The sequence below is a fragment of the Natator depressus genome, chromosome 13 (genome assembly GCF_965152275.1).
Source record: "Natator depressus isolate rNatDep1 chromosome 13, rNatDep2.hap1, whole genome shotgun sequence".
Lineage (NCBI taxonomy): Eukaryota > Metazoa > Chordata > Testudines > Cheloniidae > Natator > Natator depressus.
The window spans coordinates 4,815,313-4,834,309 of NC_134246.1; the positions used below are offsets into that span (position 1 = coordinate 4,815,313).

Below are 18,997 nucleotides of genomic sequence, written 5' to 3' on the forward strand. Positions count from 1 at the left end.
ACCGTCCTGCCCTGGTCAAACCTGGCCAAATCTGGTTTAATACCTGGTCTGCCTCGTCCTCAATGTGAAGAAGACCATGCACACTTTTGGTAACCAAAGGGAGATTTTTCCCAGATACCTTAGTCAAATGCAAACTGGTTTGGATTAAACCACAAAATAAGTTTATTAACTACAAAAGGATAGATTTTAAGTGATAGCCAACAGATCAAAGCAGATTACCTAGTAAATAAACAAAACCACAAACTGGGTTTAACATACTAGATAGGTAGGATATGAATTAGCAAATTTTCACCCTGAGTGATTGTAGCCAGACAGCCAGCCCCCCCCCCCCCTCCCCTCAGACCAGCATTGCTGGAAACACACGGGAGCCAAAACACCAGGGCACTCCAGCACAGCCTTTGAAGCTGAGAGAAGCACAGGTGTGCTGCGACAATGTGCCTCTGGGAACGTATACAACGATTGGGCTCACAGCAGGCAGAGGCGCTGTGACAGACATGGCTCTTAGCCCCTACTAAAACAGCATGATGCACACACCCCAACATCCTAGGTGGGAAAATATTTACCCTGATAAAAGAAGTGTCCAGTAGTCGACACTTATTGTTTCTCCCTTGCAAGTGTGAACTACTCTTGCGAGAGCTGGCGTCACCCCGACAGACCAGCCCCAATTTGGCATAGAAAGGAGAAAGAGAATAAAGGAGTACAGAGGTATAAGTAGGGGACCTACAGCACCATGATTTTTGAGTGCTTTTCACTATCTATCTGCTGGTCAGATAAGTGACAGCCTCCCAAGGTTTCTGCAGCTAAGAGGGTCCCTGAGCCTTGTCCCTTATTCGTCTTTCCGCGGAATTGAGTGACCGATCCTGGCTTGGCACTGCTGGAATCGAGAGATGCAAGGAGGGTAAGAAGCACCCACACCTGATCTCCTATCTTTAGTGTACACATATTTTGAAATAGAGCTCTATACTTTGTTTTCTTTCTTTGGGATTGTAGCTTCAGTTTCGTAACTTGTTTGTGTGTGTAACATCTCTACACTTAAATAAGTAGGCACTAGCAATTTTGTAACCACATGATTAGAATCTAGTTTAATAAATTTTGGTAACCATTTATGCATAAGCCTGACTTGTTTCTCTGGTTTACTGTGAAGCAGCCAACACAATTAAAGAACCTCAGCCGTTTTGGCTATAAAGCCTGGCCATTAGGTGAGAGTACTAAGAGCCTAGCGTTGAGTTGTGCCGCCTCCACGGGGCAAACTCTTGGGGCACCTGTCAGTCAATCCTGACTGCCCGCTGCGAAGGAGCTCTGAGCTCTAGCAGTTAAAGTCACGGGTGTGGAGAGGCTCTTAGTGCTGCCATTGGGGCACCTGTCAGTCAGTGTTGACTGCCCGCTGCGAAGGAGCTCTGAGCTCTAGCAGTTAAAGTCACGGGTGGTTAGGACCTTGGGGCATCCGTCAGCCTAGCCCGGGCTGCCCGCCGCGAAGGGACAGTGCGTCCTAGCGGTTAAAGTCACGGATGGTATAAACGGGCATAGCTGGCACCTCACCAAACATCCCTGGCCATCGGCTAACAGTGATAAACAGGTTGGCAGATTCTTAAGGCACAAGCTGCCTTGGCTTTGACAGCTGGGTTTCCCAGGTTTTCATACATAGGCTAGAAATCCCTTTAGCCTGGGACCTCACTTCCCCCAGTTCAGTCTTTGTTCCTCAGGTGTTTCCAGGTGTGTTGTTGTAGGGAGAGTGAGGTACCATCACAATGTCATTTCCCCCTTTTTATATCTTCTTCCCCTTGCTGGAAAGCTTTTTTGCTGTGACCTGGGTCAGACAGTTCCCATTGGTGCTATCTCTGAGAGGTTTCTGTTGTGCCCAGTTTCTGGGATAATCCTTGTGCTTGTGTGCATTTCCTCAATAAGCCATTAACCATTGTTTGGCCTTTTTATTGTTGTATGTGAAAGGCTGCTTGTGGGTGTTTTCAACCTCCAACATATTTTGGTAACATACACATAGCCAAACTCCATAACTTCACATATGACGATAACACATACAATCCAATGAGATATTACTGTCCAGCAGACAAGACTTTGAGAATGATACCTCACAAGGCATACTTCATACAAAACGTATCCTAATTAGCTGACAATGGTGAATAAGGGGGTGCCAGGATGTCACACCACCCACTCCCCCGCTGTTTGTGATTTAATGCCGGCATGGCTGCTGCATCTTCCCCTGGATAAACAGGAGAGCTCCACCTTTTTGAATTCCCATTTCACCACTGTGACGGGGGCTTGATAGGGGTGCGGGGGATGGAAGGGGGGCCTGTCACGGGCTATTTCCTTCCCTTTCGCAGAAGAGTGTATGTGACGTTCCCGGGAACCGTTCTGTGAAGATGCCCCAGCCAGCCGTGACTTTGCTAGTTAGGAATCCAATTACAACGAATGCTCAGAGCCGTTATGCACTAATGCACAGGCCAGAAAGCACTTGTTTATTCCTTCCCCCTGCCTCCACCTGCTCGGGAAGCCTCAGTCACACATAGTACTAGGAGATGATAGCTCCTTCCTCAGCTCCCTTCCCGGGGGGGTTGCACCCAAAGGCAAGTAGCAATGAGCTCCCAGGTCTAGCTGTTACAGGGCTCATCCAGGACCTTCTGCACCCACCCAGGGGATCAGCTGCAAAATCAGCCGCCCTCTCCAGTGTGTTCCCTAGGTCCAGTGGGGAGGAAGAGCAATGGTGCAGGGTCACTGTAGTGGCAGGATCATTTAGGGGACAGGGTTAATCTCCAAATCAAAAGACGTTAGCCCTGACCAAAGGGGACCTGAATGCTTACATGCCCCACTGAGCAAGCCAGGGCATTTCCCAGCAGTGCCTGGTGCCTTGCTGTCCCCGTAGCAATTGCCAGAGCAGAGCAGTCATGCACCGAGTTTCACATCCCATCTCTGAGAGCTGCCAGTGCCAGATGAATCAGAGGAAGGTGCAAACCCCATCCATGGGGGCTGCTTGCTCATGGGGAAGTCACTTCCCTGCCCTGGCAATTAGAGGTTGGCTCATCCCCTGATGCAGGAAAGAGTCTCTCTTATGTATTTTCCATAAACTTTTCAGCAGAGCGCAGCTCCACCCAGCAGGTAGCAAGACCTCCAGGAGCCCTCTCACTCACTCCTTCTCTGAGAGAGGGTCTGGCTTCCAAAGCCAGGGCGCAAGACTCCCCAGTGCTGTCCTAAAGCAGCAGGGCTGAGTGTGCGGCACCACGTGTGACCTGGAAACAATAACAATAGTCTGGGACTCATCCCTCCCCACCCGGTGCTCAGTCCCGCGGTTTCAGTGCACATACCCAGCACCGGACTGGGAGGTCCAAATACTGCCAAGGGATTCAAATGGGGAGTTCGAGCGACATTTCACAGCCTGCTCCATGGATGGTCCTCCCAGAATTTAAGCCCAACATTTAAGCCCAACATTAAGCCGCCACATAAAACCGCCTTGTGCTTTGCAATGCTCATGAGATGGGTACGGAAGCTGCAGCCCACCGTCCTTTGCCATCCGGCCCTTGCTGTCTCCCTTTGGCTTCAAGAATCTCTCGGTCTCCATCTCATCCCCAAATTCTTTATCCCGCTTGCACTAGGAGTGAAGTCATCCCGGGCTTCGGACACTCACAAAGAGTCAGAGTGAGGGAACATGTGACTAGTTCCTTGCTAGTTTCTCCAGAGCAAGGGGGCCACCCTCACAGATTGCAGGGACTGGTCTGATTTAAACTGCTCAGTGTGGAAAGAAGCAGCCGCCAATAATGGGAGGTGAAGGGACGGATGCATTGCACATTATGCAACAGAAAGAAAGGGGCCGGAAATGCATCTGCAGCTCACAGCTCCTGCAAATGAGTGGGCTAATAGACCTGTCTAGGGTCCATGGTAGTCAACCAGGCACCAGCAAGTTACCACCAGCAAAAAGCAAAAACCTTGTTGATGGCGCTAGGAGCACATGGCCTGGGCTGGTGCAATGGCATCGCTTACACCTGGACCCTGTTGTTCTAAAGAGGATGGAAAGAGTACAAGAACAGCTTGAGATTCAGCAAAGGCTCCTCTGGTCCTGGTGGACCTGCCGGCTTGCTGGTGAGAAGAGTTTTTCTGTAGTCAGGCTGCTAACAACTGGAAACCCACCAAAACAGGGACTCCAGGGGACCACTCACCCTCTGCCCCACCCCAGTTGTGGATCCCCTAAATATCCCCACAGAAACCCTTTATCAATAAACTCCCTGCATTAGGAGGCAGAGAACCATAGAGCATCCACTTTCTCTCCCCCCCTTTAGAGGCTGCATGTCTAGTGGTTAAGAGCATGAGGCCAGGATCCTGGATTGGAATCTTGGCACGGCCATGCCACCCTGGGCAAGTCACAGAATCATAGGAGTGGAAGGACCTCGAGAGGTCATCTAGTCCAGTCCCCTGCACTCATAGCAGGACTAAGTATTGTCTAGACAATCCCTGACAGGTGTTTGTCTCTCATCCTCTGTGTGCCTTGCTTTCCTCAGCTGTTAAATGGGATTCCTTATGGAGAAACACGGGGCTCAGCACTCGGTGACCCTCGGTGCCACGCCAGAGCAAAGGCCTACCTGCCAGCCTTAGTCATTGTCAACCTTGCTCGAAGCTTTTCTCTTAGTGGTCAATATGGGAAGAGGCCTCGTTGAAAAGCAGTCAGACTGTAGAGCCCCGTGGGGGGACAGAAAGGCACATCCCTTCCCTTACCCAGAATCCCAAGCAGTTTTGGGCCTTACTCTCACGGTGTTCCAGCCAACATTCAATAGAACCTGGCTTGTCAATGGCTTCAGTGCAGCCAGAGGAATGTGGCGCATCCCCGCTTTCATTGACTCTAGCGGGCTCTCGACAGCAAACAAAGTCCAAGATTCAAACTCATCCTGGTGGCAATGTGATAAGGTTAAACTTGCCTCCCAGCCTGTGTCAGAAATATGTTCCTCACTGGGGTTCCTGTGGCACCGAATTCCTGCCTTCGCCTTCACCCACCTGGGAAATGGTCTCCCCTCTCCCACCGAAGAAGCTGCCTCCTGCAGCTGGCCCATGCACTCTGATTCTGAACAGCGCTATGTCATGCAGACCAGAATGTCCCATCAGGGACTGGAGCATTGGTCCTGGGTGCACATTATGTGTCTTCGTTGCCCTGGCCAAGTTCTGAAGCCTGCAGGTGGCTCTGGAGTTGTGGTAAAGTTTTCTTCTTCCCATTTGATTTTTACAGACACTTTAGCGTTGCAAGGCCATTGCAACCTGGATTAAGCTCAGTACAAAGCAAATAACATGTCACAAGCAGCAGTATCAGGGAGCTGACTATTCCAATCCTTCACGGAGAATGTTTCTGGCCAGCAGGAGTTCTCGTCCTGTCAGAGTCAGCCGAATTAGGTGGGGAAATAGGCCTGGGAGACCAAAGTCCACAGTTACTTTTTAGTGCTCCTGAAAAGAAAGGTAATAATAGCCTTGGCTGGAGGCTGGCACAGCCCACAAGTACAGCAATGGGGCTCTGGGAGAGCTCATTGCAGGAACTACCTGGGCTGGGGGCCATAAGAAGACCCTTTTCTGCACAGAAGCACTGAGTCAAACCGTGCTCAGAAACAGCTTCCACCAATGATCACAGGTCCCAGTCACTGCCCATATGGCCCAGGGCTGAATTTTTTAAATGTTTCTTATTAGCCACTGTGTTAGGGAGGAAGCGTGGGCCAGTAGTTAGAGCAGGGAATTGGGCATCAAGATTGTGCTTTCGACTCTGCCACACACTTACCACCTGCCCTTGGACGAGTTATTTAACTTCTCGGCCCCTCCATGTGTCACAGCACATTGGATGACATGCAGGTCGGGGGGGCAGCTGGGAGAAGGACCATAGAACTGCTCTCCTGCTTCTAGATAAGCAGGATCTTATCCACCCCACACCCTTCTTCCAGTTGGTTTGGATTCTATACAGGGAACCTCCTCCTTTGCGTGTCCTCATCTCCTCGAAAGGAAGAGCTTTCTTTTCCGAGTCTTTGTTGAGATTCAGCTTTTCTGAGACAGAAGGAAGCTGAATTCCCCAACGCCCGCTGCGGCTCAGGAAAGGGCCAATACATGCTGAATATGGCTGGGGCATATTCGAGGCAAGCAAGAAGTAGGGGGTGGTGTTTGGAAGTGGCTAGTAGCAATATGCCAGGATTCAGAAAGTCAGCTGTGTTTGTACTGCAGTGTCAACTTCCTTGTGTGAACACTGACTAATTAAGCAGGCAAAGAGAGACAATTAGTGCACCAGGAAGTTGGGCATTCCAGGATTACTAAAACTAGTCCCATGTCCCTGCAATGGCAAACACCAGCCAGCCACGGGCAGCTGTGACACGAACTTGCTGCCCCATCCCTGCTGACAATCTGGTGCCTTTTATCAGCCATGGACCTTAAATGTTCTCCTTTGTGACTCCCCTCCATGCAGCCGCAGGTGTCGGAGTGTGGCCAACTTTTCGTCTTGGAGATAACAAGGGTAGGAATGCCCCAAATCCACCCCCTTCACACATTGGCAATTGGATGCACAAGGAGTGCTCAGATGGGTGGAGCTTTTTCTCGAGCAAATTTTGCATCCAAGGATGGATGAGGCTGAACGGCAGCTTTGCCCTGGGGGGCAGGATCATGTGTTGTGCCTCCAGGTGGCATAACACACACTGGTACAGCCCAGGGGCAGGTGGGGGAAGCCACCTTTCCTTCCTCCTGATTTTGGATTAGTCAAAGGCAAAAATGACCCCGGAGAGGGCTGGGCTAAGTTACAGCTCTGCAACACAGTGCTGCTCCAGAATCCCCCCAGCATTATGGCCGTGGGTCCGACATGACCCTTCCTATCCTGAGCCGTGCCCATCAGCACTTCAGGGGGGTCTGTGTAGAGCAGCCATCAGCTGCCAACAGTGCCTGTACCAGGAGAATTTCCCCCCGGCCATCTTAGAAGTGTTTAAGGCCTCAGTACACCACTACATCATACAGGGGCTATAAGGGGCGGGAGAATCCCTCCCGAGATCTTTTGGGGGAATTTTGGGAAAATAGCTCAGGTGTGTGTGGGCACATGCATGAGTGTTGGCGCTGTGTGTGCAGGAGGGAAAGATTTTCAAAGAATCTCAATAGCAACTGAATAGCCTAAATACACACTCCATTTGTGTGCACTGTTACCATGATTTTTGTGAGCGCAAATTGGGGAACTGCACACACTAGTTACCAGAACTGGCATTTGCACATGCAGTTACCCACTTTGCATGAGGTTACATTAACGGCACGCATAACGTAGAGGTACGCTTTGAGACCCTTCAGAAATCTGGCCCAGGAGTCACAAAGAGTTTCTGTTGGATATCCCATGACTCACGGAAACTAATGCAACAAGACATATTCAAAAGGTTCATATTCCGGGGAGGTGAGTAAGGAGGGGAAGGACTTTGAGCTTTAACATTTTCTCTCCAACACCCGACATGTTTTCTGATGAAGGCCTGACCTAGTGGTTTGAGCACAGGAGTGGGAGCCAGAGAATTCAGAGTCCTAATCCCGAATCTGATTTGGATTCCTGCTGTGGCCTTGAGCAAATCACTTAACTTCTCTGTGTCTTGGTGACAACAATGGTCACAACCCTTACTCCCTCAAAGGGGTGTTGGGAGAATGAATTCACTGGGGGTAGGAATTAGCAAAGATGCAAAATGCTATTTAAAACACCCAGGATTCGGTTCCATGTGTTAAGCAAGTTGCTCATTTAAGTGCCACACACATCTTTGCATGTCTCTTCCCCATCGTGGAGGACTCACAAGATTATGATCTTACATGGGCAAATCTTCCAGTGAGCTCAATGGCACCATGGGCAGGAAGGAGATTGTTACATCCCTGTATGGAGCCTTTCCTCATTATGGCCAAAATCGGCCTGAGTCCCCACAGTTCATTCCCATTCATGCACCATGGAACACCAGGGGCTGGTTCTAATGCAGAACACCACTATTTGCCCACAGATATCCAAGTGACAAGCAATGATGGGAAAAGGAAAACAAAGTGCCCGAGCATAACAATGGCTCTTTAAAACCAAACAAAGAAACAATGCTGAGACTACAGCACCACTTATCCAAATAACCCACCCATGGGGTAATAGGCACTTAGGAACCCGTAATTTCCCCAGACAGGAGTGAGCCATGCAGAACTCTTGGTGGTTGAGCACGTTTTCACAAATTGGCAAGCTGTCTGAAATCGCCTCTCCCCCTAATTGGCTGAGATTACACCTCGTTGCCTTGAACGTGACCGCTAAGCCAAACAGATGCAGCCTTGCACCTGGAAACTCTTTCAGAGCATATAATAAAATATTTCCTTTGCTCGCTCCAGATCAGAATCTTTCAAATCTCCTTTCCCCACCCCAGTGATCTTCAGACTCTCTCTGCTGGCCTGGGCAGCTGCAGTTCGGAGCAGTAAAGTCACAGTGGGACTTCCTCAAGCTATAGCTGGGGTCCAGAGAACCAGGCTCTAAGGGTGGGAACAGCAGACCCTGAACCCTACTCATCTGCAGGTTCTCTCTCTTGTTATTCCTGCTCAGCTGGAAGCTCAGCATGAGTCCCTGGGCTCCTGAAGGTGGTAAATGGGGAAGTGTAATGAATCAATGGCTCCTCTTCCAGCTGGCTGAACTAAACTGTCTCTCTGATAAACTCACAGCCATGAATATCAAACACTAGTGTTTCAGGGACCGAGGTAGAGGCTGCCTTAAAGGCTGTTCTACTGGGAAGAGACCAAGGAACCATCTGCAAGGTATGATGCCTTTTAATGTCCTCCTTCTATGGATCACATGTGAAAGGGCTACGAGGCAAGGGTTTTGAATACAGTGAAATCGCTTTGCATTAATTCACCAGGCTTTTCTTCATTAGCTTCTCTTGCTCGCAGGGACAGCAAAAGTTGAAACCTCTCTCACCTTGAATCCCTGCTTTGGGGACTTGGAGTCAGACAGCAGGGAGAGAAGACAAGCTTCAAAGCAGTTAGTATTAAAAACCAAATGGATGCCCTGGCCCATTTCTGATGGGACTGTGTGACAGGGGGCAGCAGCTTTGCTTCCTAGTCCCCAGTGAACCAGGACTCAACCCCAGCTCCACTTCCCCATCACTTTGCACAGGTGCTCAAGGAAAGGGGTACAAGGATGGCTGCTTGGGACAGAGTTGGGAAAGTCAGGGGATGCACCCAGGGCTCATAGGGCAGGGCTGCAGCCCTAGCTGCTGCCTGGTCCTTTTCTGATGGTAAGTCACTTAAATTTTCCTCTCTCCTAGCAAGAGACCTTGCTGACCACAGCTGCATTTCTCCACTGAGCCACTGCCCCAGCTGACAGTCTGTGGGTCACCACTACTCAGGGACCCAGAGGTGGATCACCACAGGGAGAGGGTGAGATCTACTTTGTTTTTCTAATCCCAGAGAAAAATGCCCTCCAGGGAGCATCTCCGGCGGCCACCCTGGGTTCACTGCAGGGACTAAAATAAAACCACCCATGCTGCAGCCATCAGACCCATCTCTAGCTCGGTCACTGCAGAGTTCCAGCTGGAAGGGCTGGAGATTTTCTCATCAAGACCCTGTTAATCTCACCCAATGCTTGAGACCTTTGACTGTCCCCTATGAGCAAATTACATTTCCATCAGGGGAAAGGAGCCTGCCAGTCCATGGGTGCAGCCGTGGGTCCTGAGCAGAGTGGTCACTGTTGGGCAGGATGGGTCAGCTACCTGCGTGGATTCTCTTTGTTCACAGAATGGGCTCAGCACAGACTGCAGCAGGGCAGCTTCCTCAGGCTGGCCTGCCCGTCCGTGGAGACTCAGCCCTGCTGCCTGGGAGGCTGAAACGGGAGTTTAATCTCCATGGGTCATCTAGGGTTTATGGACACAGAGACTTAGTGCGTGGCAAGCTGAGGCTGTGTGAATTTGCTGCGCACTGACCGGCCAGGTGGTCCCTGCTCTTGGGCACTAAAAGTCCCCTAGCGCACATTCACCAACTCCCACGTCAAGCAGCAGCGGGTCAAAGTGCCCTAGGGACCTTTCAGTGCATGGCAGTAGGGTCCGCGCAGCCAGTTAGCGTGCTGCAGATCCACACCCCTGCTTCCCAGGCACTAAGCCACCTTATGGACAAGCCTTTAGCCCTTGACTTCTCTGCCAACACTGCCAAGTGGAAGTGGGCCCTGTTAGTACAAACTGGATTGTGGGCACTTGACTGAAACCCACCAAACTCATGTCACAAAGGGGAGGGGGCCACTGAACTGTCCCTCCTGCACTCACAGTGCGTATTGAACACCGGGGAAAGGAAATTAAACTTCAGCGGCACCCTGGCCAGGAGGAGGCAGGATGAACACGCAGCTGGAATGAGATATTGCAAGTTTAAAGCCAGACGCGTGCACTGCATATTCTCTTAGGTTGTGATTCAAAGTCAATGGCAAGGCTCCCCAGGTCTTCAGTGGTCCTCAAGCACCAAAGGAAGTTACAGCCCGGTTGTAGTTGGTGGGGTTGGTTTCTAATGCTGCAGAATTAAATCAGAGGCCGAGACATTCAGCACAGAGAGACACGGTCCTCGTCTCTCTGCACAGAGAGACGCTGCGCTGGAGACACAAAGTGAAATGCTTCTGGCACCCTTAACTCAGCCTCTGATGGACAGGAGTTTGCACTGGAAATGAAAGAACCGATGATGCAGAATTGCTGATGTCAGCACCTTTTGCCTCCCTCCTTGGAAATACTCCAGTGACGAGGCAGCACTGACTAGTGCCTTATCGTTAATAGTTTGTAATAACAAATACAATGTCCCTGTGGGTTCACCTGCCGACTTCCTGCCACAACAGGCCAATCAGGACTGTAGTGAGACCTTTGACGATGAGAGAACAGCAGGTGCCCCCAGTCCTGGCTGGAGCAAAATGCAGTGAGCTGTCCCATGGCAGCTTTATGGAGAAAGAACGCCGGGGCAGTCACTGCAGAGATGGGGCCAGAACCAAACCCCCGGACTTTGGGGGAGTTTGGTCCAGACTCTGTAGCTCAGGCTCATCTCTGCTGCAGAGATCTAGCATTACACCCCCTCGGCTTCAGTGGCAGGTACTGAATGCCATGCACAAAGCAGGCTTTAGGGCCAGGCTACACTGCAGCTGGAGGTGTGTGATTGCAGCTCTCTCCTGCACTACTTTTAATCTAGTTAGCACGGGTACTAATAGCAGCGAAGACATGGCAGCTCAGGCCGTCCAAGCCGGCCTGGAAGCCTGGGGACATACTTGCATTCCTAGCTTGGGTGGCTGTGTCTTCACGGCTATTGTATCCATCCCACTTAGACTGAAGCTAGGGCGGGTATGTCTACCTGAGCGGCAATCACACCTCCAATTGCACTATCGACATACCCAAAGGGGACGCTGCAGCATGGTCTGTACAACAGAGAGCCCATGCCCACTCCAGGTCACCACGCCTGCTCAGTGCAGGACAGCAGCATGCACTCTGCTGGTGCCCCCACATGCCACTGAACCCCAGTGGCAGGTGCAGCCTGACTAATCAAAGTACCTCTTCTCTTTTCAGCTTCAGAGCCCTGCAAAAAAAGAGAATTAACAATGCTTGCGAGGGAAAGGGGAGGCAAGCTCCACTCCCCACCCCTACTCCTTCCACAAGGTGGGTTTTTTTAAAATCTCCTTTCAATAATCATCTCTTAAATTCTGCAGGTTATGAAGTCATCATGAGAACGTAAAGCAAAACCAAGAGCCTGCTCTTGCGAGGTTCTGAGCTCCGTGGGAGAGACACTCCCCTTAAAATCAGTCAGTTTGGAGGGTGCTCAGCACATTACAGGACGAGTCTGGGAGAACAGGCCTTCTCTTTACCTGCTAGGCAGGCGAAGGGAGCATGAGCTCGAAGATCGGAGCAAGCCAGAGCCTATGACTCTGACACCTCATGCACTGCCAGGGGGTGGGGGTTAGAGGGACAGCATGCTGGAAATATGCTGGAATGGCCCCCTCTAACCCAAAGGGCCATTCAGCAGCGCGCATAGACATGGCTAGCGTCCCATAAGAGGCGAGGAACGTACACTCGCGACAGGCTGGTACCTGTGAGCCTTCGGTTCCCGGCTGCTGTAGGAGCTTGACGGTCCTGCCTCCTGCTGACCTCTGACTCCGCCCGTCGTGCCAGGTGAGGCTGCTGCCCGTGTTCCGCTGCAGACGGTAATTGAGGTTTTCGGCCGACACCGTGTGCTCCAGGAGGTTCCGGCAGAAGCTGAAGTGCGCGGCTGCGGCTGGGGAGGAGAACGATTATATCAGAAAGACAACAAACATACCCCATGCACCAGCGTCCTCCCACAGCTGCCCAGATTGCACTATGCGCTGCTGCTCAAGAGACAGGACTGAGTCCACGTCCTCCAGTCTTCTTCTCTGCCCCTGAGGCCGAAGGATCTGGGAAGGACGGGGAAGTGCACCACATTGGCAAAGCCTGTGTTGCTTTCCCTTCTGGTGGCTGGTCCACTAGAGGACAACAGCCTACTACTGCTGCCTGCTCTTAGCTGACGTGGCAGAAGTCTGTTCTACACATCACAGATGCAAAACTCCATTGAGCAGCCATGCAGGAGAGGGCTGTTGCTATGGCAGCGCTTGCAGCCAGGAGAAGGGCTTGCTGGGAGGACAGGGGGTATTTTCCAATAAGAAGCAGGTGAGGCCATTCTAAAGGAAGGAAGCTTGTCTGTGGGCTGCCCAGGGAGCAGCTGCAGCATGTCAGCAATCCCATGTCTTCTGAAGGAGCAGGAAATAAGCCCCAGTTCTCAGTGACCAGCTTTGGCTGGTTGCAGGCACTTAAACGCACAATGACACCCTATGGGGCCACAGCCGCTGACGAGGACCCACGCACCCAGGCTGCAGGAGCTCTGACCGCAAATCCCAGTGCTGTTAGGAAATGGGCTGGCTCTGGAGCCCGTCTCCCACTGGCATGTGGGATGCTAAGCCCCTCACTCAGCTGCGCTTGGTGTGGACACAGGTGCTGCATTGGCGCTGATTCTGGAGGCTTTGACGTAGAGCCCCCCTCCCCCCGCAGCCTAGGGCTGGCTAACTGGGTCCCCTGGGCCTGAAACCGCCACACACAGGCAAAACTATTACATTTAGTGTCCCAGCAAATGAAGGCTTATTGGAGGGGAGTTTGCCTCAAGCAGCCACGTGACCCGCTAGGACCCGTTAACCCTTTAGAGGCGACAGTGTCTTAAACTCCTGGCACTGGCCTTCTGGTCCGTGGGGCTCCATACTGTGATGGGAGGTGCAAAGAGGAGGTTGAACAAAGAGCTGCTTCCCTTGCCAGTCCTGGGGGAGGTGCAGTGGGGAGCTCTGAGTGTGCACAGGACCCTCCGGCTGTGGCTTGAGCTTTAGGCTGGCCAGGCCTGCCCCTCTCCTGTGTGGGGGGAGGGGACCGAGTGCCTTTTTGCCGTATGGCTCCCCGATCACTTCTCCAGTCCGGGCACTGCCAGCAAAGACGTACCTTACCATGAAGAAATGCCCGAGAGCTCTGGAGTGAGAAGCCCACATGCCAGGGCTCGGAGCGGGGCAGGCGCAGTGTCTCGGACCATTGCTGGGCAATCCTGGTGCCTTTTCCAGGGGCATTTCAGCACCAAAAATGCTGAGGAGGCAACATCCCGGGGCTGCGTGCTGGGATCGTGAGCCGTGGAAACCACGCTCCAGTTCAGAGGGGCAGAAAGTAAAAATAAGAGGATGGGAAGAGGGGGGTGTCGGGGGGGGGGGTGTCCAACAGCCGTACACCTCTGCTCCCGAAACTGCCAAACAGGGTCTGTGTAACCCAGGATCCCATGCTCAGTGCTATGACCGTTCCCCGAGCCAGACTTGAGGAGGGCTGGGGGCCTGGTGGGTAGAGCAGGACGAGCCTGTGTTGTCTGGCTCGATGGAGGCTCGCGAGTGACGGGGGAGCTGCCTCTTGCCACCTCGCGCCTGTGAAACCATCCTGTCTGCTCAGATGGCTGCTGTTACCATGGCAACAGATTCTGCGACCTGAGTAACAGTGGGTCTGCGCTGTGGGCATTCCCGGCTCTACCCCAGTCCTGCTGCGAACCCCCGCTCCCCCCCCGGACCCCAACCACTTGATGCCAGTCCCCGCAGCCCCTCCCTTCCCACAGCCCAGTCCAGTTTTCCTTCAAAGGAAAACACCTGATGGAGGAACCTGTGCAGAGATTTTGGCTACAATGGGAGGCCTCAAGCTTCTCATCACTGGTGAGCCAGCAAAAGGCTGTGAGCAGCAGGCTGAAGCCCCTTGACCTGAAGGAATGGCAGGTGTGGTCTGAGAGTGCGCTGGCTCTGGGTACCTGGGCACAGGCTTTAGGGATGTATCGTCTGAGGGTGCTCATGCATGGGGCTGTACGTACCCCGACTCTGGGTCCATGGTGGATTTGCCTGAAGCATAGAGATGATCATAGCCGAAGATCGCAATACAAACTGCAAAGGCACAGCCTTCAGGATGAGGTTAAAGCCATGGGCCTGAGTGACTCCGCATGGCCTCTCGTGATCCCTTGGCACTGGTTGTTAGGAGTAGGGACATAAAGCACGATCCTTTGGCCAAATGCCAACACGGATTTTTATATTCTACTTCCCTGAAACACCTCCCCCGACTGCAATTTCAAGTGACTACAGGATCCTTTTGTACTCCCTGCCCTAAGCTGTTGTGCAACATTTCAGCGTCCGTGCGACCTCTGAGGTGGCTGCATTTCAGCAGTCAGTGAGGTGATTCCTCAACTGAGGCACTTTGAAATTCTTGGCCGATGGCGCTAGAGAAGTGACAAACATTACTCTTCTTCTTGGCTCAGCCCCTAACCCGTGCTCTTGTTAACAACACCAGGAGACTCTGGGGATAGCAATGACCCATTCCCAGGCTGGGTCATACCCTGAATGCTGTTTAAATGTCTTCCTGCCCTCACCATTCTCCTGTTTTCTTTTCAAAGAGACGCGAACAGCCCGCAACGACAATTTCTTATGCCAGCTTGCTCTGATGAAATGAACAGAGCTGCCCGAGACATTTGCCCACACAGTGCTAGCACCGGCGAATCTTGCTTTGACACCAATATTCCAGCCAGCGAGACACACAGGGTCTGATTCACCAATTTGCTACACCAGTTTTATGCCAGTGTGAATCCACTGGGCCGGTCCTCAAATGCTGTAAATTGGGGTAGTTCCACTGACTTCAACAACGCTACAGTTTGCCAGTTTATGAGAGCTGAGTATCTGGCCCATTGCCTCAATAGAGTCAGAGTGGTGTTATGGAGTGGTCAATCCATCCCCTGGAGATCTTTGATAAAATTCCATCCACGCCCTCCTATCCCCAGACAATTCAGGGGTAAAGGAGATTTCTTGAGATTATAATGAAGCCCAGCAGATCCTGCCCATTTCCTCTTCCAAATCCTTATGAGACACCAATCAGAGCGTTTACAGAAATGCCCGTGTGTCTGTGAATGTGTGATCACTTACACAGCTCTGAGTACATGCACACATGTGAACTTTGAACAGATACACACAAGTGTGAATTCACATCCAGCATATGTGTGTGCGTGTGTGTGCATGCACTGGGAACCCGAGTACATGCACACAAGGGTGTATTTGCATGTGTGGGTGAATAACCACATGTATGTATGAGCTTGCCCAAATCTGCACATGCACGACCATGGTGAGAAAGAAAAGTAATTGTGCTCATTCGATATTGACCGTTTGGTTGCTCAGAAGCTTGGGCTATTCCGTTTGTTCCAATTAAAATGTAACATTTTCCTTTGGGGGGAAAGAAAATGAATCCTTCTGTAAGAATAAAGTATCAGTACAAGAGACACATGCTCATCTATTCTAGATGAAAGGTGGGAGGCTTGGCATAAGCCACGTGGATCCCACAAAGCAGGGACTAAGATCTCGCTGTTTAGACTACAACGAACAATCTGAAGCCACACACAGAGAAGCCTCTTTCTAAGGATACCTGATGCACTGTAGGAATTAAAGGTTTAAAGAAAAACCATCGCTATTGGGCGCTAATATCTATTGTTGGGATCTCTAGGGGAGATCCCTCACTTGAAAAGAAAAATCAACCTTTGTGCAACAGGAAACTGAAATCTAAGAAAATGCCCCTCACTCAAATGATACATTGTACAGAACTAAACCTATCCAAGGAGTAGTACTGGGACCAATGGGATCACATTCAGCAATGGAAATTTGAGAGAGAAATATCACACATTTCCTAAGAGTGAGAGCGATTAGGCTGTGGAACGGTGTCCCAAGGGACGAGGTGGAAATGCCATCGCCTGAGACATTTTAATCTGACTTAAGGAACCTTTAGGGAACACACTGTGGAAAGCAGTCTTACACTGGTCCCCAAGGGAGGAACTAAATGACCCAACAGCTCAAAAGGACCATGGGTCTCTGAAAGGGAATGTCCTCCTTTCATTAATTTTCAGAAATAGAGAAAAGCCCTCGTCAATTAATTACGACATAAACCAGCTAAGGGAATAAGGGAAAACGGAATGGGAAACTGGCCTGATCTAAGAATGGGCTTGCTAAATATATCTGCTCTCTATATGCCATGAAGGTTCTGATGACGCCCAGGGTCATGAGAGCACCTGGCACCAGAACCCTTGATATGAGATTATTGCTTGGTAAACCACTGCAGCAATTCTCTTGTGATTACTTCTTCTCTGAATATAACAAATGGAGCTGAGTCTTCCATGGAAATGCAACTGCATAGCGAAACCTGGGGCTCGGAGGCCATGTCGGTACTTAGAGAGAGCTAAGTCAAATCCGTGCAAGGGCCTAGCAACAGAGGCCACCCCACTGCAAAGAGGGGTCTGCTGGAGAAGCCAGTCACAGGTAAATACCAAAAGGAATCAGTAACTGGGAACAATGAGAAGCCCACAGGGCTGTTCTGAAGAAGTGCAGAGGTTCAGACGTAAAGGGCTATTTCACCATTCTGATGCCAGTGCCGTGTAATGTGACTTTGACATCACAGACGGGAGGGGACCTTTTCTTAAAGAAGAGCTGAAATGTAAATGCTGACCTCATCCACAGGTTATTAAGCATTATAAGATGGCTGTCACAGAAGTTAAAGCCCCGCTGTGGCTGAACATTCCAAGCCAGGGTGATAGAGGTTACCAGCTGCACTCAGAAACCCAAGAGCCAATTGACAAGAGTTTGGGGGTTTTCCCCTTTTAAAAGCAAAAGTATTATATAATAGACGTGATGCACCCACAGATGGAATGCTCGGTCTAGTATCATTTGTCTTTATGCGCCCTCATTAGGGGGATAGTAGATTCTATTTCCATACCCTGCCATGTTTGGCTGTTTACTTCCTTTGCCGATGGGACCGTAATTCATAGATTCCAAGGGCAGAAGGGATCATGCTGACCATCTGGTCTGACCTCCTGTATAACACAGGCCAGAGAACTTCCCCCAAATAATTCCTAGATAAACATCCAATCTCGATTTAAAAACTGTCAGTGATGGAGAATCCACCAGGACCCTCGGTATATTGTTCTCGTGGTTAATTACTCTCACCATTAAAAATGTACGCCTCATTTCCAGTCTGAATTTGTCTAGCTTCAACTTCCAGGCATTGGATTGTGTTAGACCTTTCCCTGCTAAATTGAAGAGCCCATTATTAGCTAGCAGCTGGTCCTGCTGTTACCCTGAGGCTGTTGAAGATAGACAGCTCTACTGCAGGAACCCTCCAGTTTAGTTCATGGAGCGTGTAATGCCATTCACATACATACCCACAATGTGTGTGTTATTTACATACATAAAATTGGGTGTGTAAGGAGAAGCTGGCTTCAGATTCACCGCAGAAGGACTAGCATCCTTTCCCAAATACTTGCATCTATGCGGCATGTAGTACAGAAGGAGTACACAGGGGAGCAGGGGTCCTGCTATGTTAAAGAACTCCTGGTCCTGGCCAGAAGCTGAAAGACAGGGGCCTGTTTCCAAAGGTCATTATTCTGCATCCGTCCTCCCAGTATCTGAGGCTCTCACAGGAGCTCAGGTAGCTGTATTCAAACTTGGTCTGAGACGAGTCAACGGTGTCAGAGAGCAGGGAGCATATGGGAGAAAGGCAAAAAATGAAAGAGCTCCAAATAAAGGCAGCATACCGAGCGCTCCGATGGGTTTATGCTCCGATGGAGAGAGGCAGCAGTTGTATTATCCCAGAGCTCGGAGGCAGTTCTTTAGAAACCTTCTGCTCCCTTCTCCCACCCAGCCCTCAGGTTTCAACTCTCTGGTTACTCAACAGCACTTAGTTCTGCAGCACAGAAGCAGAAGTCAAGGTATCGCTTAGCAAGGGCCGGAGTCCATTCTTTCTTGAGCAAGAGGGTTCAAGGTACAAGCAGATCAGCAAGCCATAGAAGGGTCCAGCAGCTAAGCCATCCCTAGCTTTTCCTTTGAGCCCCTGACTGTACCGGGACACAGTGGTGGCGATGGAAGAGATTTCCTGTCTTTGCATAGTCAAGTACCGAGGCCAAGCCCAGTGTCGCCCTGATCCATGCCTCTCATACACTACAGTAAATACAGTAATAAATACGCACAGATGAATGCTCGCTAGCAGAGCCACAAAACCAAAAGCATCAGCTGGTTTCCTCCTACAATGACCCTAAAGGAACGAATTCAAAAATCAGCCAGGCCTTTGTCTCCTTCTGCACTGACTATAACTCCCTTTGCTTTGGCTGCCCCTGGGCCCACCTCTCCAGAGCCAGTGTTTGTACGGAGGTGGGCAGAGGCATCTTTGCAAACACAAAGAGATATGACCCCATCCCTTCCTGTTCTCAGACACATCTCCCTGCCGGTGCAAGTCAGCAGAGCTCCACTGACTTCAATGGAGCACCAGCCATTTACACCAACAGGGAACTGGGTCCTTGCACCTCAGGTTCACCAGACCCAGCCTTCCCGGGGTGCACCACAACGGCTCTGTATGTCGGCGCCGTGGGAGAGGGATGGTCGCCCTGGCTGCAGCCTCAGAAGAGGCTGGATGAATGGGAGCGAGCCAGCGCTGGGCGAGTGCTCAGG

The 18,997-nt window shown here is 51.0% G+C and overlaps 1 protein-coding gene across 2 annotated transcripts in view; it reads right to left on the reverse strand.

Moving 5' to 3' along the window:
• The window catches only part of SAMD10 (sterile alpha motif domain containing 10), a 41,464-nt gene that overhangs the window by 12,377 nt on the left and 10,090 nt on the right, over positions 1 to 18,997 (reverse strand). For both annotated transcript variants that reach the window (XM_074969530.1, XM_074969531.1), the window contains one exon: positions 12,041 to 12,225. In XM_074969530.1, coding sequence (XP_074825631.1) covers positions 12,041 to 12,225 — 185 coding nt within the window. The remainder of the gene's footprint in view (positions 1 to 12,040; positions 12,226 to 18,997) is intronic.